The 21244-nt window shown below is 45.5% G+C and overlaps 1 protein-coding gene across 5 annotated transcripts; it reads left to right on the top strand.

The window, feature by feature from the left end:
* Positions 1–56: 56 nt before the first annotated feature.
* On the top strand, positions 57–11052 carry POLE3 (DNA polymerase epsilon 3, accessory subunit). Of its 5 annotated transcripts, none has more exons than XM_032773481.2 (5): positions 57–147; positions 895–976; positions 7563–7648; positions 8791–8909; positions 9422–11052. In XM_032773481.2, the coding sequence occupies exons 2-5, from the start codon at positions 911–913 to the stop codon at positions 9580–9582; spliced, it is 432 nt and encodes a 143-aa protein (XP_032629372.1). In that variant the 5' UTR covers positions 57–147; positions 895–910; the 3' UTR covers positions 9583–11052. The 5 variants fall into 5 exon arrangements, with proteins under 5 accessions (XP_032629372.1, XP_032629367.1, XP_032629371.1 ...); XM_032773476.2 differs by having other exon boundaries at positions 60–609; XM_032773480.2 differs by having other exon boundaries at positions 72–197.
* The last annotated feature ends 10192 nt before the right edge of the window (positions 11053–21244 follow it).

Here is a 21244-nt window from a genome sequence, read left to right as displayed (position 1 = left end):
GCTGCCGCGGCGCATCCCGGGAGTGGGGAAGTTTGTCGCCCGCGCACTGCATGCTGGGAGGGGTCAGAGGGGAGAGGTCAAGGGTCGGGCGCGCGGTTCAGTTCGCGGGGCCTTTTGTCCGCACGCGGCCGGCAGCTGCGCTGCCCCGTGAGTGCGGGGCGCGAGGGAGCGGGCACGGTCAGACCCCCGCCCCCAGAGTGAGCCCCGCCGTACAGCCTCCCCTGCCCGCGGCCCCGGGCTGTGACTCCCACTGCCCCCCCGGGTATCCGTTAATAGGCTGGTGGCGGGTAAGGCTCGCGCTGCCTCCAGTGCCCAGCGGCGGCGGGAGGGGGCAGCTCCCCTAGGGCTGGAGGGAAACTGGCCACATATTTCCCTGTAACGCCCGCCCTAAAGCGCAGCTCTGCTGAGAGACGGGCGGTCGCTGGCGCGCTGAGGTTCCGAATCTGCTCAGCTGACAAGTCAGCAGGCGGCTTGGCTAATTGCCAGCCCTGCAGACTCGCTCGGGTCTGAGAACCAAGCCGGGCTCTTTCCTGCCTTTTCCTCTTCCCCAGTCATACAGATCCTGCAGCTCCTGCGCTTGCTGACTGTTGTGGTGGGTTTTACTCAGGTGTAAGTGATTGACATTGATTTAATATCTCTGTTGACAATTCACAGGAAGTTAAGAAAAAGAAATCCAGGGAGTCAATGTTCTCTTGGTTCTGCAGAGATAACAGGGATAAAGAGTGGTACAGACATTATCTCATTGATAGGCAGATGCCCGACTAAACACGGGCAGGGCTGCTGAGTACACTTTACATAGCAGAGCTACTTGTAACTACTGTAATTGTGAGACGTGTTGTTTATAAGCAGAGCTGCTCAGCAGAAAAAATATCTGATGACTAGTTCTCATTTCAGTTCTAGGTGTTCAAAGATGGCGGAAAGACCAGAGGACTTGAACTTGCCCAATGCTGTCATCACTCGGATAATTAAAGAAGCAGTGAGTATTATCAGAGATATAGAAGTGTGCAAGAAGATTGACGTGAAGACTGAATACCTTAAAGGCGTAAAATGTGCCTGTTCTACAGAAACTGGGCCCTATGCTATGTAATTTTTAAATCTCCTTTTGTGTTGCAGATGATAGAACAGTTTAACAGGAAAGTTGTCAACTTGAAATCTAATCATTTACTAAAAAAAAGCCCTGACAATTCTTGTGGGGTTATGGCCACCTTTTTTTTTTTTTTTTAACATTTTTTCTGCTCCTTGTTGGTTTGAGAGAGACCTACTCAAACAGGGAAATCTGACTACTCATGGTAAAATGAAATTCTTTATGCCCAGTGCTGTCAAATGCTCAAGGTAGATAGGGAAAAATAGAGAAATACTTTTCTATAATCTTTCTTGTATATATTATTTTTTAGAGTAGTAGGTAAAGCATTTTCAGGTGGAAATGTTTTGTTTTTTAAGTTGTAGTTTTATAAGAGGCTCAAAGTAGTAAATTCTTGGTTGTTTCCAACTATCTTAAGTGCAAAATCTTGCATTTTGTTTTCAGCTTTAGTTGGTGTGAGAGAGATGTCATTTGCTGGATGCAGTGGTTCTACTTCTTTAAATAATCTGCCATAAAATATTTTTGTATTTAAATTAAAGGTCTGTGTTCTATTTAATGCCAAGCAAACTTGTTCTTTTGCCAGCTCAGATAAAGTTGATTGCCTATTGATATGGAAGAGAGACTCTTTTCTGACAGAAACTGTACTGGATAAAAGGATTTTTTTCCTACTTATCACCCATGCTGCTTTCCTCCCTCCCTTCTTTTTTCCCCCCTTTCCCCAGTATCTAATATTTCATCCATTGCCACATTTACCATGAACCTGAAATAATTCAGAGTGCTGGAAAACATTTGGATTCTGCACAGCCACACACTATGGTAATGGGAAATTATAGAAAACCCTAAGATACACAGTTGTAAATTTCTTATAATTTACAGAGCCCTGACAATATTGTATATGCTTGAACCAGCTCCCAAATAAGAGCAGAGTAAAGAAGGAAAATAGCTACTAGATAAGTCCAGTTCCTTGCCAGCAAATGAGATACAATATGTCTCAGTTATTAAATTGATGCTACGCATGATCTTAGCCAAAAGACCAAGAAGGATCAATAGGTGGATGCTGCACGTTATGAGAATATCCTTCTATGTTAGGGATTTGGAAACAATTAAATGGACTAAGATTGAGGCAGAGGCCAAGACTGCTGCTACTACAAAAGATACTTTCCCTCTGTCTTCTGGCTATGTTCTTGACCCGGCTTAGCCCATTCAGTTATCCAGCTTCTTGTTTTACTTAAATGTTAGATGTATCTTCAGTGGGATTCTGCCGGTTGATCTTCAGTGGGATTCTGCCGGTTCCTAGAGCGGGGCGACAAAGGAGCGACAAGATTATGATGATTAACAGATGGCTCAGGCAGTGGTGCTATAAGGAGGGCTTTGGGATGTACGGTCATTGGGAAGCGTTTACCGACAGACAACTGTTCGCTCGGGATGGACTTCATCTAAGTAAGGAGGGAAATAGACTTCTGGGATGGAGGCTCGCCGACCTCATTAAGAGAGCTTTAAACTAGGAAGTTGGGGGAGATGGTTGGGAGATGTTCAGGAGATCTCCACACCGGAATTTAACCTGGAGAGGGAAGTAAACAAAGTGAGAGGGGATACCCTTGTGGACCAAGAATTGACCCAAGGAGGAAAAGCGGAGTTGAAACTAGACTAACGGTGATGCTGGTGGTAGAAGGTCTGTGCACGACGGGGGGAAAGAATGTCACTGACGCCAAACGCCAAAAATTAAAATGTCTGTACACTAATGCGAGGAGCCTAGGTAACAAGATGGAGGAACTGGAGCTACTGGTGCAGGAAGTGAAACCGGATATTATAGGGATAACAGAAACCTGGTGGAATAGTACTCATGACTGGAGTACAGGTATTGAAGGCTATGTGCTGTTTAGAAAAGACAGGAAGAAAGGCAAAGTGTGGTGGAGTAGCCTTGTACATCAATGATGAGGTGAACTGTAATGAAATAAGAAGTGATGGAATGGATAAGACGGAGTCTGTCTGGGTAAAAATCACACTGGGTAAAAAAGCTACTAGAGCTTCCCCTGAGATAGTGCTTGGGGGTGTGCTACAGACCGCCGGGATCTGATTGGATATGGATAGAGACCTCTTTAATGTCTTTAATGAAGTAAACACAAGGGAAATGTGTGATTATGGGAGACTTCAACTTCCCGGATATAGACTGGAGGACGAGTGCTTGCAAGAATAATAGGGGTCAGATTTTTCTGGATGTGATAGCGGATGGATTTCTTCATCAAGTAGTTGAAGTACCTACGAGAGGGGATGCCATTTTAGATTTGGTTTTGGTGAGCAGTGAGGACCTCGTAGAAGAAATGGTGGTAGGGGACAACCTTGGTTCGAGTGATCATGAGCTGATTCAATTCAAATTAGATGGAAGGATAAACAAACGTAGATCTGGGATTAGGGTTTTCGACTTCTCGAGGGCTAATTTTAAAGAGTTAAGGAAATTAGTTAGGGAAGTGGATTGGACGGAGGAACTTGTGGATTTAAATGCGGAGGAGGCCTGGAATTACTTTAAGTCGCAGCTGCGGAAACTGTCGGAAGCCTGCATCCCAAGAAAGGGAAAAAAACCATGGGCGGGAGTTGTAGCCAAGCTGGATGAGCAAGCAACTCAGAGAGGGATTAGGAAAAAGCAGAAAGCTTACAGGGAGTGGAAGAAAGGCGGATTAGCAAGGGAAGCTACCTTAGTGAGGTCAGAACATGTAGGGATAAAGTGAGGAAGGCTAAAAGCCGCGTAGAACTGGACCTTGCAAAGGGAATCAAAACCAATAGTAAAAGGTTCTACAGCCACATAAATAAGAAGAAAACAAAGAAAGAAGAAGTGGGGCCGCTATACACTGAGGATGGAACGGAGGTTAAGGATAACCTAGGCATGGCCCAATATCTAAATAAGTACTTTGCCTCGGTCTTTAATAAGACTAGTGAGGAGTTTAGATGATGGAGGGATGATAAACGGGAATGTGGATATGGAGGTGGATATTACCGCATCTGAGGTAGAGGCCAAACTTGAACAGCTTAATGGGACAAAATCGGAGGGCCCGGACAATCTCCATCCGAGGATATTAAAGGAACTGGCGCGTGAAATTGCGAGCCCGTTAGCGAGAATTTTTAAGCAATCGGTAAACTCGGGGGTTGTACCGTACGACTGGAGAATTGCTAACGTAGTTCCTATTTTTAAGAAAGGGAATAAAAGTGATCCGGGTAATTATAGGCCCTGTTAGCTTGACGTCTGTAGTGTGTAAGGTCTTGGAAAAAATTTTAAGGAGAAAGTAGTTAAGGACATTGAGGTCAATGGTAATTGGGACGAATTGCAACATGGATTTACTAAAGGTAGATCGTGCCAAACCAACCTGATCTCCTTCTTTGAGAAGGTGACGGATTACTTAGACAAAGGAAATGCGGTAGATCTAATTTACCTCGATTTCAGTAAGGCGTTTGACACGGTTCCGCATGGGGAACTGTTAGTTAAATTGGAAAAGATGGGGATGAATATGAAAGTTGTAAGGTGGATAAGGAACTGGTTAAAGGGGAGACTCCAGCGGGTCGTACTGAAGGTGAATTGTCAGGCTGGAAGGAGGTTACTAGTGGAGTCCCTCAAGGATCGGTTTTGGGACCGATCTTATTTAACCTTTTTTTACTGACCTTGGCACAAAGAGCGGGAATGTGTAAATAAAGTTTGCGGATGACACGAAGCTGGGGTATTGCTAACACGGAGAAGGACCGGGATACTATTCAGGAAGATCTGGACCACCTTGTAAACTGGAGTAATAGTAATAGGATGAAATATAATAGTGAAAAGTGCAAGGTCATGCACTTAGGGATTAATAATAAGAATTTTAGATATACGTTGGGGACGCATCAGTTGGAAACGACGGAGGAGGAGAAGGACCTTGGGGTATTGGTTGATAGCAGGATGACTATGAGCCGCCAATGTGATGCGAAGAAATGACCCAAGGAGGAAAAGCGGAGTTGAAACTAGACTAACGGTGATGCTGGGTGGTAGAAGGTCTGTGCACGACGGGGGAAGATGTCACTGACGCCAAACACCAAAAATTCAAAAACTGTGTCTGTACACTAATTGCGAGGAGCCTGAGGTAACAAGATGGAGGAACTGGAGTATCTGGTGCAGGAAGTGAAACCGGATATTATAGGGATAGACAGAAGCTGGTGGAATAGTACTCAATCGACTTGGGTACAGGTATTGAAGGCTATGTGCTGTTTAGAAAAGACGGAAGAAGGCAAAAGTGGTGGAGTAGCCTTGTACATCATGATGAGGTGACTGTAATGAAAAAGAAGTGAGGAATGGATAAGACCGGAGTCTGGTCTGGGGTAGAAAATCACACTGGGTAAAAAGCTACTAGAGCTCCCCTGAAGATAGTGCTGGTGTGCTACGCGCCGGGATCTGATTTGGCTATGGATAGAGACCTCTTTTAAATGTCTTTAATGAAGTACACAAAGGGAATGTGTGATTATGATTGGCAGAGGCCCTGGAGGTTTTTCGCCTTCCTCTGCAGCGTGGGGCATGGGTCGCTTGCTGGTGGATTCTCTGCAGCTTGAGGTCTTCAGATCATAATTTTGAGGATTTCAATAACTCAGTCATGGGTTCGGGGTTGTTATAAATGTGTATGGGTAGGGTTTTGTGGCCTGCCTTGTGCAGGAGGTCAGACTAGATGATCATATTGGTCCCTTCTGACCTATGAGTCTATGTATCTGGAATATTATTATTTGTATTGTTATGGTGCCTAGGAGTCCAAGTCATGGGCCAGGATCCCATTGTGCTAGTTGCTGTACAAACACAGAACAAAAAGAAGGTTTTGTCCCAAAGAGCTCACAACCTAAGACAAGAGGTGGATATAGGCAGATGGAGGAGTACAAGGAAACAATAGGATAATATTGGGCATCATGACAGGTTCACTCATTGTTAGGGTTTTTGTAGGCATCCTGGCAAAGGAGAGTTTTGAGAAAGGGTTTAAAGGAGGATAATGAGGTGGCTTTGCAGATATTTAGTGGGGAGCTCCTCCCAGGCATGAGGGGCAGCAGGGAGAAAGCACCAAAGGGGCTCATTTGAACATTTAACAAGTGCATGATGGAGGCTGGTATCGCGGGCCAATCCGAGGTGAGAGTCAACATCTCAGTAGCGAATAAGAAATGATAGGTAGGGTCGGGATTGTTAAGGGCCTTGAAAGTGAAGATAAGTATCTTATGATTGAAACACTAGAGAAGGGGGAGCCGGTGGAGGGATACAAAGAGATGGGTGACATAGTCAGAGCAATGGGTTAGGACAATTATCTATGCAGCAGCATTCTTCTAGCCCTTATGTCATGGATCTGTGCTGTCCTCCAGCTTTTAAACAGGTTCTTGAAGAAACCCCTTTAATGTGTCAGACTCCAAGGGGTCTCGCTCGTCCTTCAGGGTAAGCCATGCAGCCTCACCACCTCCTAGACTAATGGTTCTCAAACTTTTGTACTGGTGACCCCTTTCACATAGCAAGCCTCTGAGTGCAACCCCCCTTATAAATTGAAAACACTTGTTTATATATTTAACACTATTATAAATGCTGGAGGCAAAGTGGGGTATGGGGTGGAGGCTGACAGCTCGCGACTCCCCATGTAATAACCTCGTGACCCCCAGTTTGAGAACCCCTGTCCTAGACTGTGTGTCTGCTCCAGTACTCCTGCTTCACGCTGTGAGCTCTGCCCAGCAAGTCCAGCTGACATAGACTCCTGGTTAGAGACTTGTACACTCTTCAGGGCCTAATGCACCTCTCCACTATTTGCATTAACACCCAGGCAGCATTTTCAAAACAGAGTAAAAGGTTAAAGCATAGTCCATTCTGGTCAAACCAGAGCAATTCACTCGCCAAGGTGCAGTGAACTCCATTTCAGGCTTTGTCTCCCTCTGACTCTTTAGTGACATCTAGAAGAGAGCAACCAGCCTCTTCCAGAACCAGAAGTCCACCCTTATCCTCAGCTGGTCATGTGTCAGTCCTTTGTTCTATAGCTGGGATCTCTGTTCAGCTTCCCTGCTGAGATCCAGGGGAAACCCCTTTCTCTTTGTTGCTGTTTCCTTGGTGTCATTGTTGTGGTCATTTGGGGCTTTTCCATTGTCTCTTTGGTATTCTGCATTGATACAGAGTCATCTTCAGCAGGGTCCAGACAATTCCTTGTGATCCTGTTCACTGTAGCCTAAACAAGAAGGTGACCCCCTACATCTTATCTTCTGCACTGCCCCAGACTTAATACTTTCCGCTCTACTGGGTAACAGGGCAAAGTGCAGAGGGAAACTGGGGCACACATTAGGATTCATTAAAATACTATAGAAAATTCATTTTCTCACATTTATTGTTGACTGCAAACACTCTGAATGGCTTGACTGAACTGGTGGCTTTCAGTCCTTTCAGACAGGACTGGATAGCCTCCAGATCCACATGGCTTGAATTTCATCTGATAAAATGACATTTCTTTTTTCCCAGCTTCCTGATGGAGTAAACATTTCCAAAGAAGCTCGGAGTGCAATATCTCGAGCTGCAAGTGTGTTTGTGTTGTATGCAACATCATGGTAAGCATCACTGGTGACCTGATCCAATGGAGCATCTGGTCTGTAGCTAGCCTTTTTGTTGGCTCTCTTGGAGAGAATTTTTGCAGTAGCTGTAATGAAAGGCATGTTTATCATTCATGTACATGAGGCATTTAAAGTTTCATCTGGTTTTAGTTTGTAATGTGACCTTTGTGTAATATAATCTTATGTTCATAATTAGTTTCTTAATTAGCATGCTGCCATGCTAACTTTCAGAGAGGGGCTAGTGATAAATCAACAGGGCAAATGCTTTGCTTCTGTGTCAGTGGCCAGTATTTGCTGCTTCATAATGCCCTCAGGTACTTGCCCAGTATATACATCCTAGGAGCCTACAGAGGTGGTGGTGGATTACTTCCTGTCGCCTTCAGTGATCACCTTGTGTCCTGAACTGTCACACTTGATTTACCTTTATCACTGCACTTTATCATTTTTTCAGAAAACAATGATCACAAAATTATAGAGCCTTTTTATAGCAAACATTAATTTACATAAGGGCTCCTTGTTCTTGGGGTATGTGAACTCATTATAGCCTTACGACTTCCCTTCTGAGTGTTAACCTAAGCAGTGTAGGAACTAACTAGGCATGTTTCATTATGTATGTTAAATTACTCATTCAGGTTTAAAGGGTTTAGCTTTCTCCTGCACCTAAATTCTCTGTTTAAATCTATAGCAGCTGAAATTCAAACATCTTTAAAATGTAATAAAAGGTATACCATCAAATTGAATACTAGTCAACTTTTAAAAAATGAATTCAACTACACTTGTAGTAACTACATATTTTGTTACTGTGTCCTTGAATCACCCTGCCACTTTTAATAGTTTTAGAACCAGATTTAAATATGTATTTTCTCTCTTGTTACATGTGTGAAAAACCCACATAAATGGAAAACTCCCTGACTATACAGGGAAACAATGCAACTGACTATATACACATAAATGCACAATGTAAACAAAGGTGATTTTTTTCTTTATTCTGTCATAGTTAGATTCTTGGTCAGTCATCCTAGGTATTGCTTATGATAGTGATTAAACATTTCTGAGGACTGTGATTGTGTTGTCCCTTTAAACAGCCAGCAGTTGGGGATGGTTTGCTCTTTGATATCAATTCTTCTCCCTCTCTTTAGTGCAAATAACTTTGCAGTGAAAGGGAAGAGGAAAACACTGAATGCTGGAGATGTCCTCTCAGCCATGGAGGAAATGGAGTTCCAGAGATTCATAGCCCCTTTAAAGGAATCATTGGAAGGTAACATGTTGTCTAACTGTACATTAAATTAGTCCTAATGACGTTGAGTCCTATTTACCCAGAAGTTTGGACATCCAACTCTCATGTTCCCTTAATTATCATTTATGTATTTATTTATTTATTTTTAAAGCCAGACATTGCAGTTTTTATGGAGTCATATGAACGTAGTTTGATAGAACTGATATGATGTAATTTTCACAAAGGTGACTCATCTAATCCATCTCCCCCATCACTTCTGTGTAGAGGAAGTCTTATGTTTTCCGTAATACACATGAGCTCCTGTATCCTTCTCGCCACCTTTCTGCTGAACAGCAATTAACATGACTTCCTGTGGGGTCTCTCACCACAACTCAGATAACAGGTTGGGTACCTGCTCTCAGGAGGGTCGGTGCTCCATTTGTTGGAAGCCTGGAGAGCAAGGGGAGAGCCTGGGTCACAGGAATGAGAGCCACCTCTAGCTTGTCCCTACAATGACACACGTGTATCCAATTGTAGTTCTCTTGTTCTGTTAGTTTACAGGCGTGAGCAAAAAGGCAAGAAAGAAGCAAGGAAAGACAAAGACAAGAAGGCAGACTCTGAAGAACAAGACAAGAGCAGGGAGGAGGAGAATGATGATGATGATGAACGGATGGAGGAGGAGGAACAAAATGATGATGAAGAGGTGGATAACTGAGCTTCCTGGAGAGACAGACATGCACATGGGCCTGGGCTCTCTTCCTAGGGATATAAATAATGTAAATCAACCTTCTTGTGTCCTCTTGTTTTCCAGTTTCCAGCAAAGCTTCATGTTCCTCTGGGGCCCATCACTCCTGGCTTTAATTCTCAGATGTAGGTGGGCACCCTGATCAGACTGACACAGCTTCTGTAGTGGAAAGGCCACGTCTTCCCCAGATTCTGAAAAGCTATTGATTGATATACATGACTGGTCTTTAATACTGGATTTGCTCTGTGATGCAAAACGGAATTTCAGAGATTCCAACAGAGAGAGCTGTGCAGGAGAATCTACAGAAAAGTGTTGAATAAGTTTGTTTTTGCTAACTAGGTCTGAGTTTGAATTTAATAGGCCCTAGGTTCCATGTAATATGTTAAAGAGGTGCCATAATGGTTTAGAATGCTGCGCACATGAAGGTTTTGTATAAGGTGGGGATTGAGGTTGTCTTAGCTGGATCCTTTCATTCTGATCGTGCCTTCTCTTTCCAAAGTGACTGACAGTCCCAGTAGGCAATACTACTGTACAAGGATCAGCTCTCCACAGGACTCACTCTTCTGCTCAGGATCAGTCACATTCAAAGGACTGTACTGTGCTTCTGTAACATAACTTAATACCATAAGTGCTTATTTTTGTTTTTAAAAAATACTGAGAGCCTGGCAGGGTTTTTATAAAAATACCTGCAAGAAAAGTAACTGCTAGGAAAGCTTAATTGTGTCCCAACAGTGATGCTGGGGGAAGGTTTGGATTGAGTTGCTGGCAAACTATTTCCCAAGGTAATGTGGATCGGGCCTATGGAAGTTTAAAGGAAGCATCATCCCAATCTAACTGTTTTTCTTATTTCCTTTCTGTACTTGAGGTCTTGCTCCTGAACATCTTCCCCATTTACATGTGGAGAAGGTAGTTCCTGGGAGGAGCTCATCCTTCAGTAACCTAGTTCTGTGTGGTCTTTAAAGAAGAACTTAACTCAACTATTTGACCTAAACTAAAATCTGACAACGGAAAGTTGGAAAAATTTGAAATAAGTTTAAAATTGTTAAAAATTCACCACCTCTGTTGATCTGCCAGTTAAAACATGAGTGAGTGCTTGTATGAAGCAGCACAACTTTTTTACACTTCTGCTGGAGCAACACACACACTTCAAACGTTGCAGGAGCTATGCTGCCCTCACATTGCTAGGGCTGTGATAACTCCTACATGCAGATCCCAGGTGGAGGAAGTCACTATCTGACAATCAGCAAAGATCTGTTCAGCTGTTGCAGGACTACACATTAAAAACAACTGAAGGTGTGATTGTTTCTGTAAAGGTGTTCAGTTATACAAGGAGATCATCCTCACAGCTCTGTTTTTCTCTTGTAATGCATACTTGAGCTCCATCTTCTCTTGGGAAGGAACAATATTTTATTTAAATAAAAGCCAAGTTCTCTGTGGAAATGGGTCCAGTGCTTACTTCCTCCAGACAATAATAATATAAGCTATTTTCAGTTACACAACCATAAACTGCCCATGTAGCCAAAGACAGGTGCCAGCCTCACATAAAATTGCTAAAGGAGTAGATGATAAGAGGAGTGGTTTTAACTGAGCATGTCATCTTTTGCTGTGAGCCAGTCATGGGGGCTTGGATCCATAAAGGGACTTGGCGTGTTAAAAGGAATAAATCAGGAGGAAGAAGACTCCATAAAACCTGCAGCCAGGGAACTCCCGCAGGATGTAGGAGACCCCAGTTCAATTCCTCTCTCTGCCTGGTGCAAAGGGATTTGAACAAGGATCACCTGCTTCTCAGGTGAATGCTCCAGACTGTAAAGTGACTCTGGTTTTGGCCCAATTGTTTGTTAAAGTGGAATAGCTTCAACAAGACTGAGTGAGACCCTCATCAGCATATCCGATACTACAGTGGATAAGACGCTCATTTGAGAGGCCTTTCATCTCACTGAGCTTGTGCAGAAAATCTAGTCCATGTTTCTCAACCTTTTTGAGACCAGAGACCAGATTGTTGCCTTCCTAAACTGTCAGGGCACTGCTCCACAGACAGGTCGTTGAGAAACACTGTCCTAGACCCTTCACAGTTTGGATTCAGTCAAACCATGGAGCTAAAGCAAGGAAGTGAAGGGATGTTGGATAGAGGGTGGCCCTACAGTCTTCATTCACCTGGCTGCATCTCTGTCACCAGACTGTTTTGCTCACTGAATCCCCTACTAAGGCTGAGGCGGTGCGTTTCAAAAAGCTAGTAACTACAATGTGGTTTACACCAGTCCAAGACACCTGCTCACAACTTAACCAGTCAGCCTGCTGGCCAGAAGTACTACAACACTCTTCTGTTGCTGAGAGTCCTTGTATCCACATCCGCAACAGATTAATTCTCTCTCTGGTTGGGTTAAGTCTTCTGGCCAACGTTCTAGGTGCTGACCTAGCCTCAGTAGCAGACAAGCTGCTGCCTCCCAGCTTGATTACAGCAATACAGTTTTGTGGGCTAGAACGTATGAACTCTGGCTGGTACAAGAGGAGTCGGTGTCTCAGCAACACAGTGTATTAGGAGTACATCATCCTTGTCCTTTGCTTGCTATGCTGGCTTCCCATAGAATACTGCATCGCATTCAAGGTCTTGATGCTTATTTTCAAAACATTTAATGTTCGGGTTGTAGGATACCTAAAGAGATTGTGTCATGCTCTGGGACCTTGAGTGCTCTCACCAACTCTGTTCCTTTGGCACTAAGCTACCACTAGGGTGAAACTTGTTTTTGCAGGAGATGGGACCTTCTTGAAGGCTCATCCAGGACTGTTACTTGCTCCATCAAGAGTCAAGATCTATGCAGAACCTTTTCAGTCCAAGTGCAGATGCTATTTCTGACACTTCATCATAGGGAACCTGATAGAGAGTACCTAGCAGGAATCCACTCTGGGGGCTACCAAGGGGTGGATCATGGCAGCAAGGGCTGAGAGAGAGGTTGCAACCTACTTCCCAGCTGCAGAAGAGCTACTGCTGCTGCTGTCTGGGAATCCTGAAGCAGCCAAGAGTCCAACAGAACCCCTTAATGGGGAACAAAGAGGCTGCAAACTCCCTCAGTTGGGGAGGCAGGCCACCATCAGCTCCGCTTCAGCTTTGGTGTGCTTAAATTCACTTCCTTCGGCATGGGAGCCTAGATAGCTGTTAGGCTGTTTCTTTAGTAAGACCAGTAGGGAAAGGACTATCCCTCTGCTTATTCATGGTGTTCCTGGACTTGTCAGCAGATGGTGCTCATCCCGCTGAAATCAGGCAGTTCACTGCTCCAAGGACTGTCCCACGGTATTGCAACCAGGAGCTGGATTTTCCCATGTGTGCATTGGAGAGTTTCTGCCTTTCCACCAATCCTGATTAAAATGTAGATCTACTGCGTACAGATCACCAGCCTTCCTAGCTGGTCTTCATTTCACTGCTTGATTTTCTATATCAAAGTAGAAAGAATTCTTGTTTGGTTTATGCGGTGCCTAAACAGCCTTCCTTCTGCTCCTCCATGCCCAAGCTCCTTCCTCAGCCGCCTGGTGCGGGGAGGTATTCAGCTGTTTAACCAAACTTCTCTCCTCAGATTGGTGGGAGCTCCAGGATGATATTGATCAGTTGCTTTGGGTTGCTGTTAATTTGCACCCATGTAATTTAAGTTCCAAGCACATCACTAACAACTAGCCTTGACTACAGCTGGCCTCTGCCCCTCCAGATAAAGAGGCACTCTCCAGCCAGAGAATGGGCATCCATGCCACATTTGTTTCTGGTGATGCATTGGGCTCTGTTATTTTGTTACTTCTCATGCAGTTAACTCAGGCCACGTCTATACGACGCGCCGTATCGGCGCGTTACAATCGATTGCTCGGGGATCGATATATCGCGTCTCATCTAGACGCGATATATCGATCCCTGAGCGCGCTTACATCGATTCCGGAACTCCACCAATCCACCAAGAACCAACGGAGTTCCTGGAATCGAACCATGGCAAGCCGCGCACATCGATCCCGCGCGGTGAAGACGGGTGAGTAGATCGATCTTAGATAATCGATTTCAGCTACGCTATTCTCGTAGCTGAAATTGCGTATCTAAAATCGATTTTCGCGCGTCGTGTAGACCTGGCCTCAGTTCATTTAAACATGGGAAGCATCACAGAACAAAAGGGCTGCAGCCCCTAAAGCCCTTGCATTAATCTGGCCCTGCATACGGGACCCCGCATGGATGAAGGGTCACTGAAGGGAGCATCCCAGCATCAGAACAGGGAAGTAGTGTGACTGGAAAATCAGATGTGTAGCCACAATGTGACTTCTGAGCACTTGCAACTGAGAGAAGTGCTGCTGATCATTCTTCCATCCATGGAGAGTCAGCAACATGAAGGTGGTTGGGGATAATTTGGTCAGTGTTGATAGGGTCTTACAGGGAACACAGAAACCAGTAACCAAGTATCAGTGACTCTCCCTTTGAAAGCTCTTGTCTACTGGAAATGCTCGTGCCTCTCCGTAACAAAGTTTCTCAGAAACTTCTGGGGAATTTGTACATGGCAATCACAGCTGCTGACTCCTCATGCAAAACTTAAAAATGTGTTTTAAGAATCAGTTCTGCTGATATGTGTTTTCTGTTGGTCTTTTCCTCTATTTCTTGTTCTTTATGGCACAAGAGACAGCAGTGCAAGCTTCCCATGCACTGCCTTGCTCATGTGCCCTAAGACTGACCACAAAGCAATGGGAAGGAGTCGCTGACCATTCAGTCCTAGGTTTTTCTGCTCATGCTGCCAACATGGAGGTTCGGTTCTATCCATACCCAATGTGACGGGGGATTAGCTACTGTGCTGCTGCGATTGCCAGCTCACCTCATGCAGGCAAGGCTGCTGGAACCAGAGGGAACAGGTGGGATGGGAGAACACATGTTCTTCTGTTTAACCAGCAGGGGACCATGTTCCAGCAAATTGCCCACAGCAGCCTAGAGGAGGAACAAGAGTGAAGGCCATTCACAATTGAGCCAGGGCCAAGAGAAGGCCATTTGAAGGTAGGCTAGGAAGCAGTGGACTTAATCTGCAGCAAGGGAGATTAGGTTAGATATTAGGAAAAACTTTCTCAGGGCAGTTAGGCTCTGGAATAGGTCTCTAAGGGAGGCTGTGGAATCGCCATCCTTGGAGGTTTCTAAGAACAGTTTGGACACACCTCTGTCAGGTTTCCTTGGCCCTACCTTTGCACAGGGGCCTGGACTAGATGACTTCACAGACTCTTCCAGCTGGACATTTCTATGATTAAAAGGGTCGCGAGGAGGCAAAGAATGAACTAGTTAAAATGAATGGGCCAAATTCATCCCTTGTGTAAAACTCCATTGACCTGGTGGAGTTCTAAGAAGGATGGTGTTGGCTCAGTCTCCCTTTGCGGAATGGGTGTCTGTCTCAGGAGTCACTATGTAACACTTCTCTGATGCCCACCCTGGGAAGTTCCCGAATCTTTAGAAGTTGAAGTTGTGGAGGAACCCTGATCTGGCTTGGCAACTGCAGAGGGTGTTACCATGCAGAGATCTGGGACAGGAACATGATCAAACTAGCATGCATCCCCTGATCCTAGGGAGTGGATTGAGAAATGGCAACAGGGAACCCTTGCAAGGCAGGTTAGCTGGCAGTGTGTGCTGGGAGCTGGTGTGATGTGTGGCTGGCTGGCTGGCTAAGGCAGTGGCAAAAGTTGCTTTCATCACCAAAGCGAGATGAATCAGAAAGCTAACAATCAAGTGGGAGTCTCTTGCTTTACAACCCATAATGTTCTGACTGACCTACCTTGTCTGTAGTATTTGAAACTCGCATCCTTCCCTTCCCAGACCTGAGCACTCTGGCAGAGTCTGTTACCTCACACTTACTGTTTCCTCACCCTGAAGGGACTCTGAGTTAATGGCTGCATTTGGGGCTGGCCCAGTACAGTCACAGGTAGGGTGACCGGATCGCAACAGTAAAATATCAGGACACGTGGGGGGGGGAGGGGGTTGATTTACCATTCCCCCCACACACCTCACTGAACCAGGAGTGGAGCTGTGAGCGCCCCTCCCCTGGTGTCCTCCTCCCCCTGGCAGAAGCTGGGAATGGAGCTGTGGGACTGAAGCGTGGCTTGGGGTTCCTCACAGCACTGGTCCCAGTTTCAGTGAGGGGGAGAGCAGGCGTCAGGGCTCGGGACTTTAGCTATGGGAAGGGTAGAAACCAGTGCTCCTGTCATAAACAGATAGCTAAGGGTTAATGTTTCTTTCACCTGTAAAGGGTTAACAAAGGGACCCAAACACCTGACGAGGACCAATCAGGAAACCGGATTTTTCAAAGCTTAAGGGAGGGAATTTGTGGGTTTTTCTTGGTCTTGGGTCTTTGTCTGTTCGGTGCTCTCTCAGCTATGAGAGGATCTTTTTCCAGTCCTTCTAATCTTCTGTTTCCCAGTTGTAAAGTATAATTTTTAAATTGTTTTGCTGTATTGCATCTGTGGTATCTGGCTGGTGGAGTCTTTATGTGTATTTGGCTATAAGTACTTTAAATGTAGTTGTTTTTGAATAGGCGTTGATCCCTTTCTATTGTTTATTCATTTTCTATACAGTTGAAAACCTGTATCTTACCATCTAGTTACAGAGAACTGTAGTTCTATCCTATTCTTCTTTTTTTATTAAAAATTTTGCTTTTTAAGACCTGTTCATTTTTTTTTCTAGTTGACCACCAGGAAATTTGGTGGAGGAGAATAGGAAAGACAGGCGGGAGGGGACAAGATGCTCTCCTGTATTTAACTCTCCTAGTGGTCCCAGCGTGGGTAAGAAGCTTAGGGAACACTTGTCTTTGGGTTTGTCTCTTGTTGGAAGAAGGAGACATGCCTTCTTGGTATTGTGATGTAAAGAGGTTGCAGTCAGTAACTCTCAGGTTAGCCCAGAGTAAAATTCTGGGTGGGAGAGAGGTGGGGGGGAATGGTTATTTTCCTTTGTGGTAAGAACTCAGGGCTTCGAGTTCTTGGGTCCCCCAGAAGAGTTTTGGGACACTACCAGAGAGGAGCAAGCCCTGAAATCACTTGCTGGTGGCAGCGAATATCAGATCTAGCTGAATTACGCTTAGAGAGTTCATGCTAGCTTTCTCAGTTATGAACGCTAAGTTCAAATCTGGAGTAGGAAGCCTCTGACAGCTCCCTCATGGTAAAGCGCAGTGGCCCCCCCACCCTGCCAGGCGAAGCCAGAACAGGGCTTCTGAAGCCCCAAGCCTGCACATCCAATGAGGCTGAAACTGGGAGCAGATCCATGGGGCTGAAGCTTGACGCCCAGTGCTCACCTCAGATCTAAAACCTGAGTCCGGGCCTGACAGTAGCTGAAGTCTCATAACATCTTGTTTGGATTATGGACATTTCAAGTTATGGACAATCTCCACTCCAGAGGTGTCCATAATGCTGAGGTTATCTGTACCAAGTTTTAAATTTACCTGGATATCAGGAAAATGGTGTCCAATCTTACATTGATCGGAGACACAGACGAAAGGGTTAAATATTGGGACATCTGGTCACCTAGCTGCAGCTTAGTAGCTGACTATGGTCATCCTTGCAGCATTTCAGATGGGATAATCAGTTACAACCCAGTTAAAGAGAGACTGAGAGAGCTAACTTCTTTGAAGTCTCACTTCCCTTCCCAGAGCGAGGCTCTTATAAAAAGCCTCCGCCAATTGGAGCGTGTAGGACATGCCAGCCACTTCCCGAAGTCAGGCACAGAGCCTGCTTCCGCTGACGCTGTGCCAACTGGATGTTTGTGCTGACCAGAACGACCCAAGCATTCTGTTGAAAACCGGATGCCTGGCAACCCTAAGTCTGATGGACTTCAACTTGCTCTTTGATCCAAACACGTTCTGCGCTGGAGTCCTACGATGGAGAGGTATATCGGCTCCTCGCCTGCACAGGTTTCCCATTCCTGCTGAAGCAGAATTGGGAGAAAAAGACTCTGAATACCTGTATGTGTGGAAGGCAGCATCTCTCCAGCCTGCATTTCTACAGTAACTATCGCACAGTGGGGCCCAGATTGTGAGTGGGGTTTTTAGCCGTTGCCGACAATCCCCATGAAATCTCTCCAGCTCTTGACTTCCACTCATTAAATGGGCTCGTGGTTCTCTACCCGTTAGTGCATCTGAGCATGTAGAGTAAATTTGGGTTTAATCAAACTGTCATAGTATAATTCCTCGATTTGATCTTAGAGTTCAAATATGAGTACTAGCATGAAGTCTCTAAGCTTAATTCTCCAGCTTAGATCTGAATAGGCTGCCACCAGGTCAGGAATTGATAGGGCCCTGACCCCCTTTCCTCTCTCTGGTGCCCCAGCCTCCCTGGGGGACCTCCAGATAACCTGTTTCTCTTGGAGTCTCAAGAAGCAGAGAGAGAACCCTTCCTCCTCCTTCCCAGGCTTCCTCTGTCTAGCTTGCGCGTATCAAGAAACCTGTTTTTTCTGCTTCCCAAGATAAGCGTTCTATCTCCTCAGGACAATTGAGATGCAAAATACCACAGCTTGGCTTTGCTTACTAGAAAAGAATCTTCCACAAGTCTTGAAAGAAAGCTTTATATAGAAAAAGAGACTACTAACTTGCATAAACATTTATACGGCTCCTACTTAAGAAATCTGAATACCCAGTCTGATTTAAAAAAATAGCCAATTTAATTAGACCAGCAAATCAACTACATGAAATACAACACAAGCTCCTCAAGCCGAATTATCTTGCTTCCTTTTGTACTCACAGATGTTTAGGAGAAGGGTTGAAAGCAGAGGGTAGTTAGAAGCAAGCTTATTTCTCACAAGCCGAGAAAACAAAGACACAGCAATCCACATCTGTACATACAACAAACTCCTCATAGCCAATTACTTTGTTTCCTTGTACTCCCAGAACTTTTAATAAATATTTGAGATAAGATGGAGTAGAAAAGAAAAGCTTGTTTACCCAAGCCGAGAAAACAAAAAAGACCCGAGTATACAAATTCCCGCCCCTGACTTTAACCAATCCAGTTCTCTGATTCGGTCTCTGGTCAGGTGTTGGTCGCTTTGTTCCCCTTTACAGGAAAAGAAATTAACCCTTACCTTACCTATTCACTATGACACAAACGGAGGGCTGAAGGTGTAAATGTGAGAGGGACTTATTCTGGCATGAGTAGATCTGCCCTAAACCTTGAAGGTGAGGTTACCCAGGAAGACTACTCTAGCAACATAGAAGAGACCCTCGTCCTTCCTAGAGCGTATCCTGCAATCACTGAAGGTGGAGAACACTGCATGCTAAGACAGAATGGTCTCATCCACGGTTTCCTTATGCTTCAGAAGTAGCACAGAACTAAATCTACAATCCTTTTCACTGCGTAGGTAATGAAGTTTCATTTGCAGCTGCTAAGTGCATCATCCACAATTCTCTAGCTAGGCCTGAGCCATATCCCGTGTCTAGGCTGCTCAGTGCCCAGCAGGCTTGCACAGTAGGTGCCTGTCCTGCAACATGGTGACAAAACTTGCTGTGTGCTTACTACTGCAGCCAATGCATAGGGTGCTTTCAGCCTCTGAAGTGGACACCGAGGGAAGGGATAGGAGTCGGATCTAATTGTGATCCTCGCAGGTTGAAAAAACCACAGTAGCCTGTGAATGGATTTGAAGCTTCCTGTCAGGGCTGGCTCCAGGTTTTTGCCACTCAAGCCAAAAAAAAAAAAAAAGCAGTAGGCCAGAGTGCAGCCCTTTGAAAAGTGCTGCCCCCAAAGGGCCAAAATGCCACCCCTTGAAAAGTGCCGCCCCCAAGCACATGCTTGGAGTGCCGGTGCCTAGAGTCGTCCCTGCTTTCTGTAATCTATGAATACTATGTGCTGTATTTGTTTGTCTGAATATTGTAAAGGTGTTTACTTTATCCATACTGGGTTAATTCAATAGCTGGTTGGTTGGGAAATGTATGCATGAAAATAGACAGTAGCCCAGGTACAATCTCCATAGCAACCACCCAGGATTATTCACTGGGATAGTCTAACTCTGTCCCCCTCATGGGCTCCATAAACAGGCTTAAGGCAGACACAAGACCCGGCCTGTCCAATAAAGGGTCACACTCCCTAAACAGAGGAGACAGCGTTTAGGACTGATGACCAGACAGCAAATGTGAAAAATTGGGACATGGGTGGGGAGTAATAGGAGCCTATATAAGAAAAAGACCCAAAAATCAGGACTGTCCCTATAAAATTGGGACATCTGGTCAGGCCTGCTGAGCGATCATAGTTGGTGCATAGAGGCGGTACCTGAGACCCAGTCTGCAGGGGGAAAATCACAAGATTCTGTCCCAGAGGGGTGAAGCCTTGAGGCCTAAGACCCGGAGGGGTGCACTCAGAGCCTGCAGAAGAGGCAGAGGTGCAGCTAGCCCTCAGCCCTGACACAGTGGTGGGATAGTGACTGGTGAATTTCCAGTAAGTGACAATAGCAGTAAAAACACAAAAGCAAGAGAAAAAGACAGAAACAAATTAATGTAAAAGCGTCAGGGTGGATGCCCTTGGTTGTGTGACTCTGAGGAAACCATCTCCCCTCTCAGTGGCAAGTCTTTGAACGCTCCCCTGCCCCCCTCTATTTTTGGTGATTCAGGATCTCCCATGGCTTCTTTGGTACATAAGGCAGCAGACTCAACCCCCAGCCCATTCAGTTTGCACGTGAGCTCACTGTGCTCACATATGCTGTGGGGAAGCTGGGTAGCATCTGCAGAACTGCCAACCTTAAGAGAACCAAAATCATGAGATTGTTAACAAAAATCAGATCATGTTTTTCAGTTGGTCTTTTCACTTTCTTCCCCTCTACTCTAGTGCCAATGTGTGGGTGACACTTTCAGGGTGAAAAGCCAACATTTAATACACACAAAATTGGTGTCTCTTGCAGGCTGCTCAGATGGAGACTCCACGCATGCACCCTTGAAATAGGGGAACTGCCAGCCACCATCTATTAGTAGGGGCCTACCAATTTTGTGGCTTTGAAAAACATGTCAGGGACTGTGAAATGAACGCTTCCCCGAGAAATCTGATCTCACCCTTGCTCCTGGGAGCTCTCCAGCCAGGGGCTCCTAGCTGTGAGGCCCCAGCTGGGCTGGGGAGGAACAAGACTTGTCCTTCCCCTGCACAGCCTCTTTCAGGGAGAGGTCAGACCTACCTCCGACTGCCTCCTCCTGAAGCTCTGGAGCTGGGCAGCAGCCCCAGAGGTTCCTGCAGCTGAAGAAGGCTTGTGGAGGTGGGGTCAATCTCCCCCTGCTGATGGAAGTGCCACAGTTGGGGGCACTTGGCTGCGAGTCACCCACCGGGCTTGGGACGGACAGGGCTTGTCCTTCCCCTGCGCGGCTGCTCTGGCGAGGGGGAAGATCAGACCAGCTCAGGGTACCTTTTGGGTTGGGACCCCCAGGGTTACACCACCATGAAATTACATATGTAAACATCTGAAAAGGTGAAGTTGACGAATTAAAAAACCCTCTGGCCATGAAATTGATCAAAATGGACTGTGAATTTGGTAGGGGCCTATTATTGTCTTGAGCTGACTCTCTCCCCCACTCCTTTCCCAGCTTGTCCCATAGTCCCCTTCAGTACAATGGAGATGGAATAGGAACAACGAACATCCAAATAACTCAGTGCATTCTTGTTATTGGTCAAGTTTTCCAGT

Source organism: Chelonoidis abingdonii, chromosome 24 (genome assembly GCF_003597395.2).
Source record: "Chelonoidis abingdonii isolate Lonesome George chromosome 24, CheloAbing_2.0, whole genome shotgun sequence".
In the NCBI taxonomy this organism is placed as follows: Eukaryota; Metazoa; Chordata; order Testudines; family Testudinidae; genus Chelonoidis; species Chelonoidis abingdonii.
Note: the sequence above shows the minus strand (reverse complement) of the source record. Positions and strands in the feature narration are given on the sequence as shown.

Coding starts and splice junctions, on each gene's coding strand:
- POLE3 (XM_032773477.2), top strand. CDS start 875: ATGACTAGTTCTCATTTCAGTTCTAGGTGTTCAAAGATGGCGGAAAGA. Junction 977..7,562: donor CTCGGATAATTAAAGAAGCA/GTGAGTATTATC, acceptor CTTTTTTCCCAG/CTTCCTGATGGAGTAAACAT. Junction 8,910..9,421: donor TTTAAAGGAATCATTGGAAG/GTAACATGTTGT, acceptor TTGTTCTGTTAG/TTTACAGGCGTGAGCAAAAA.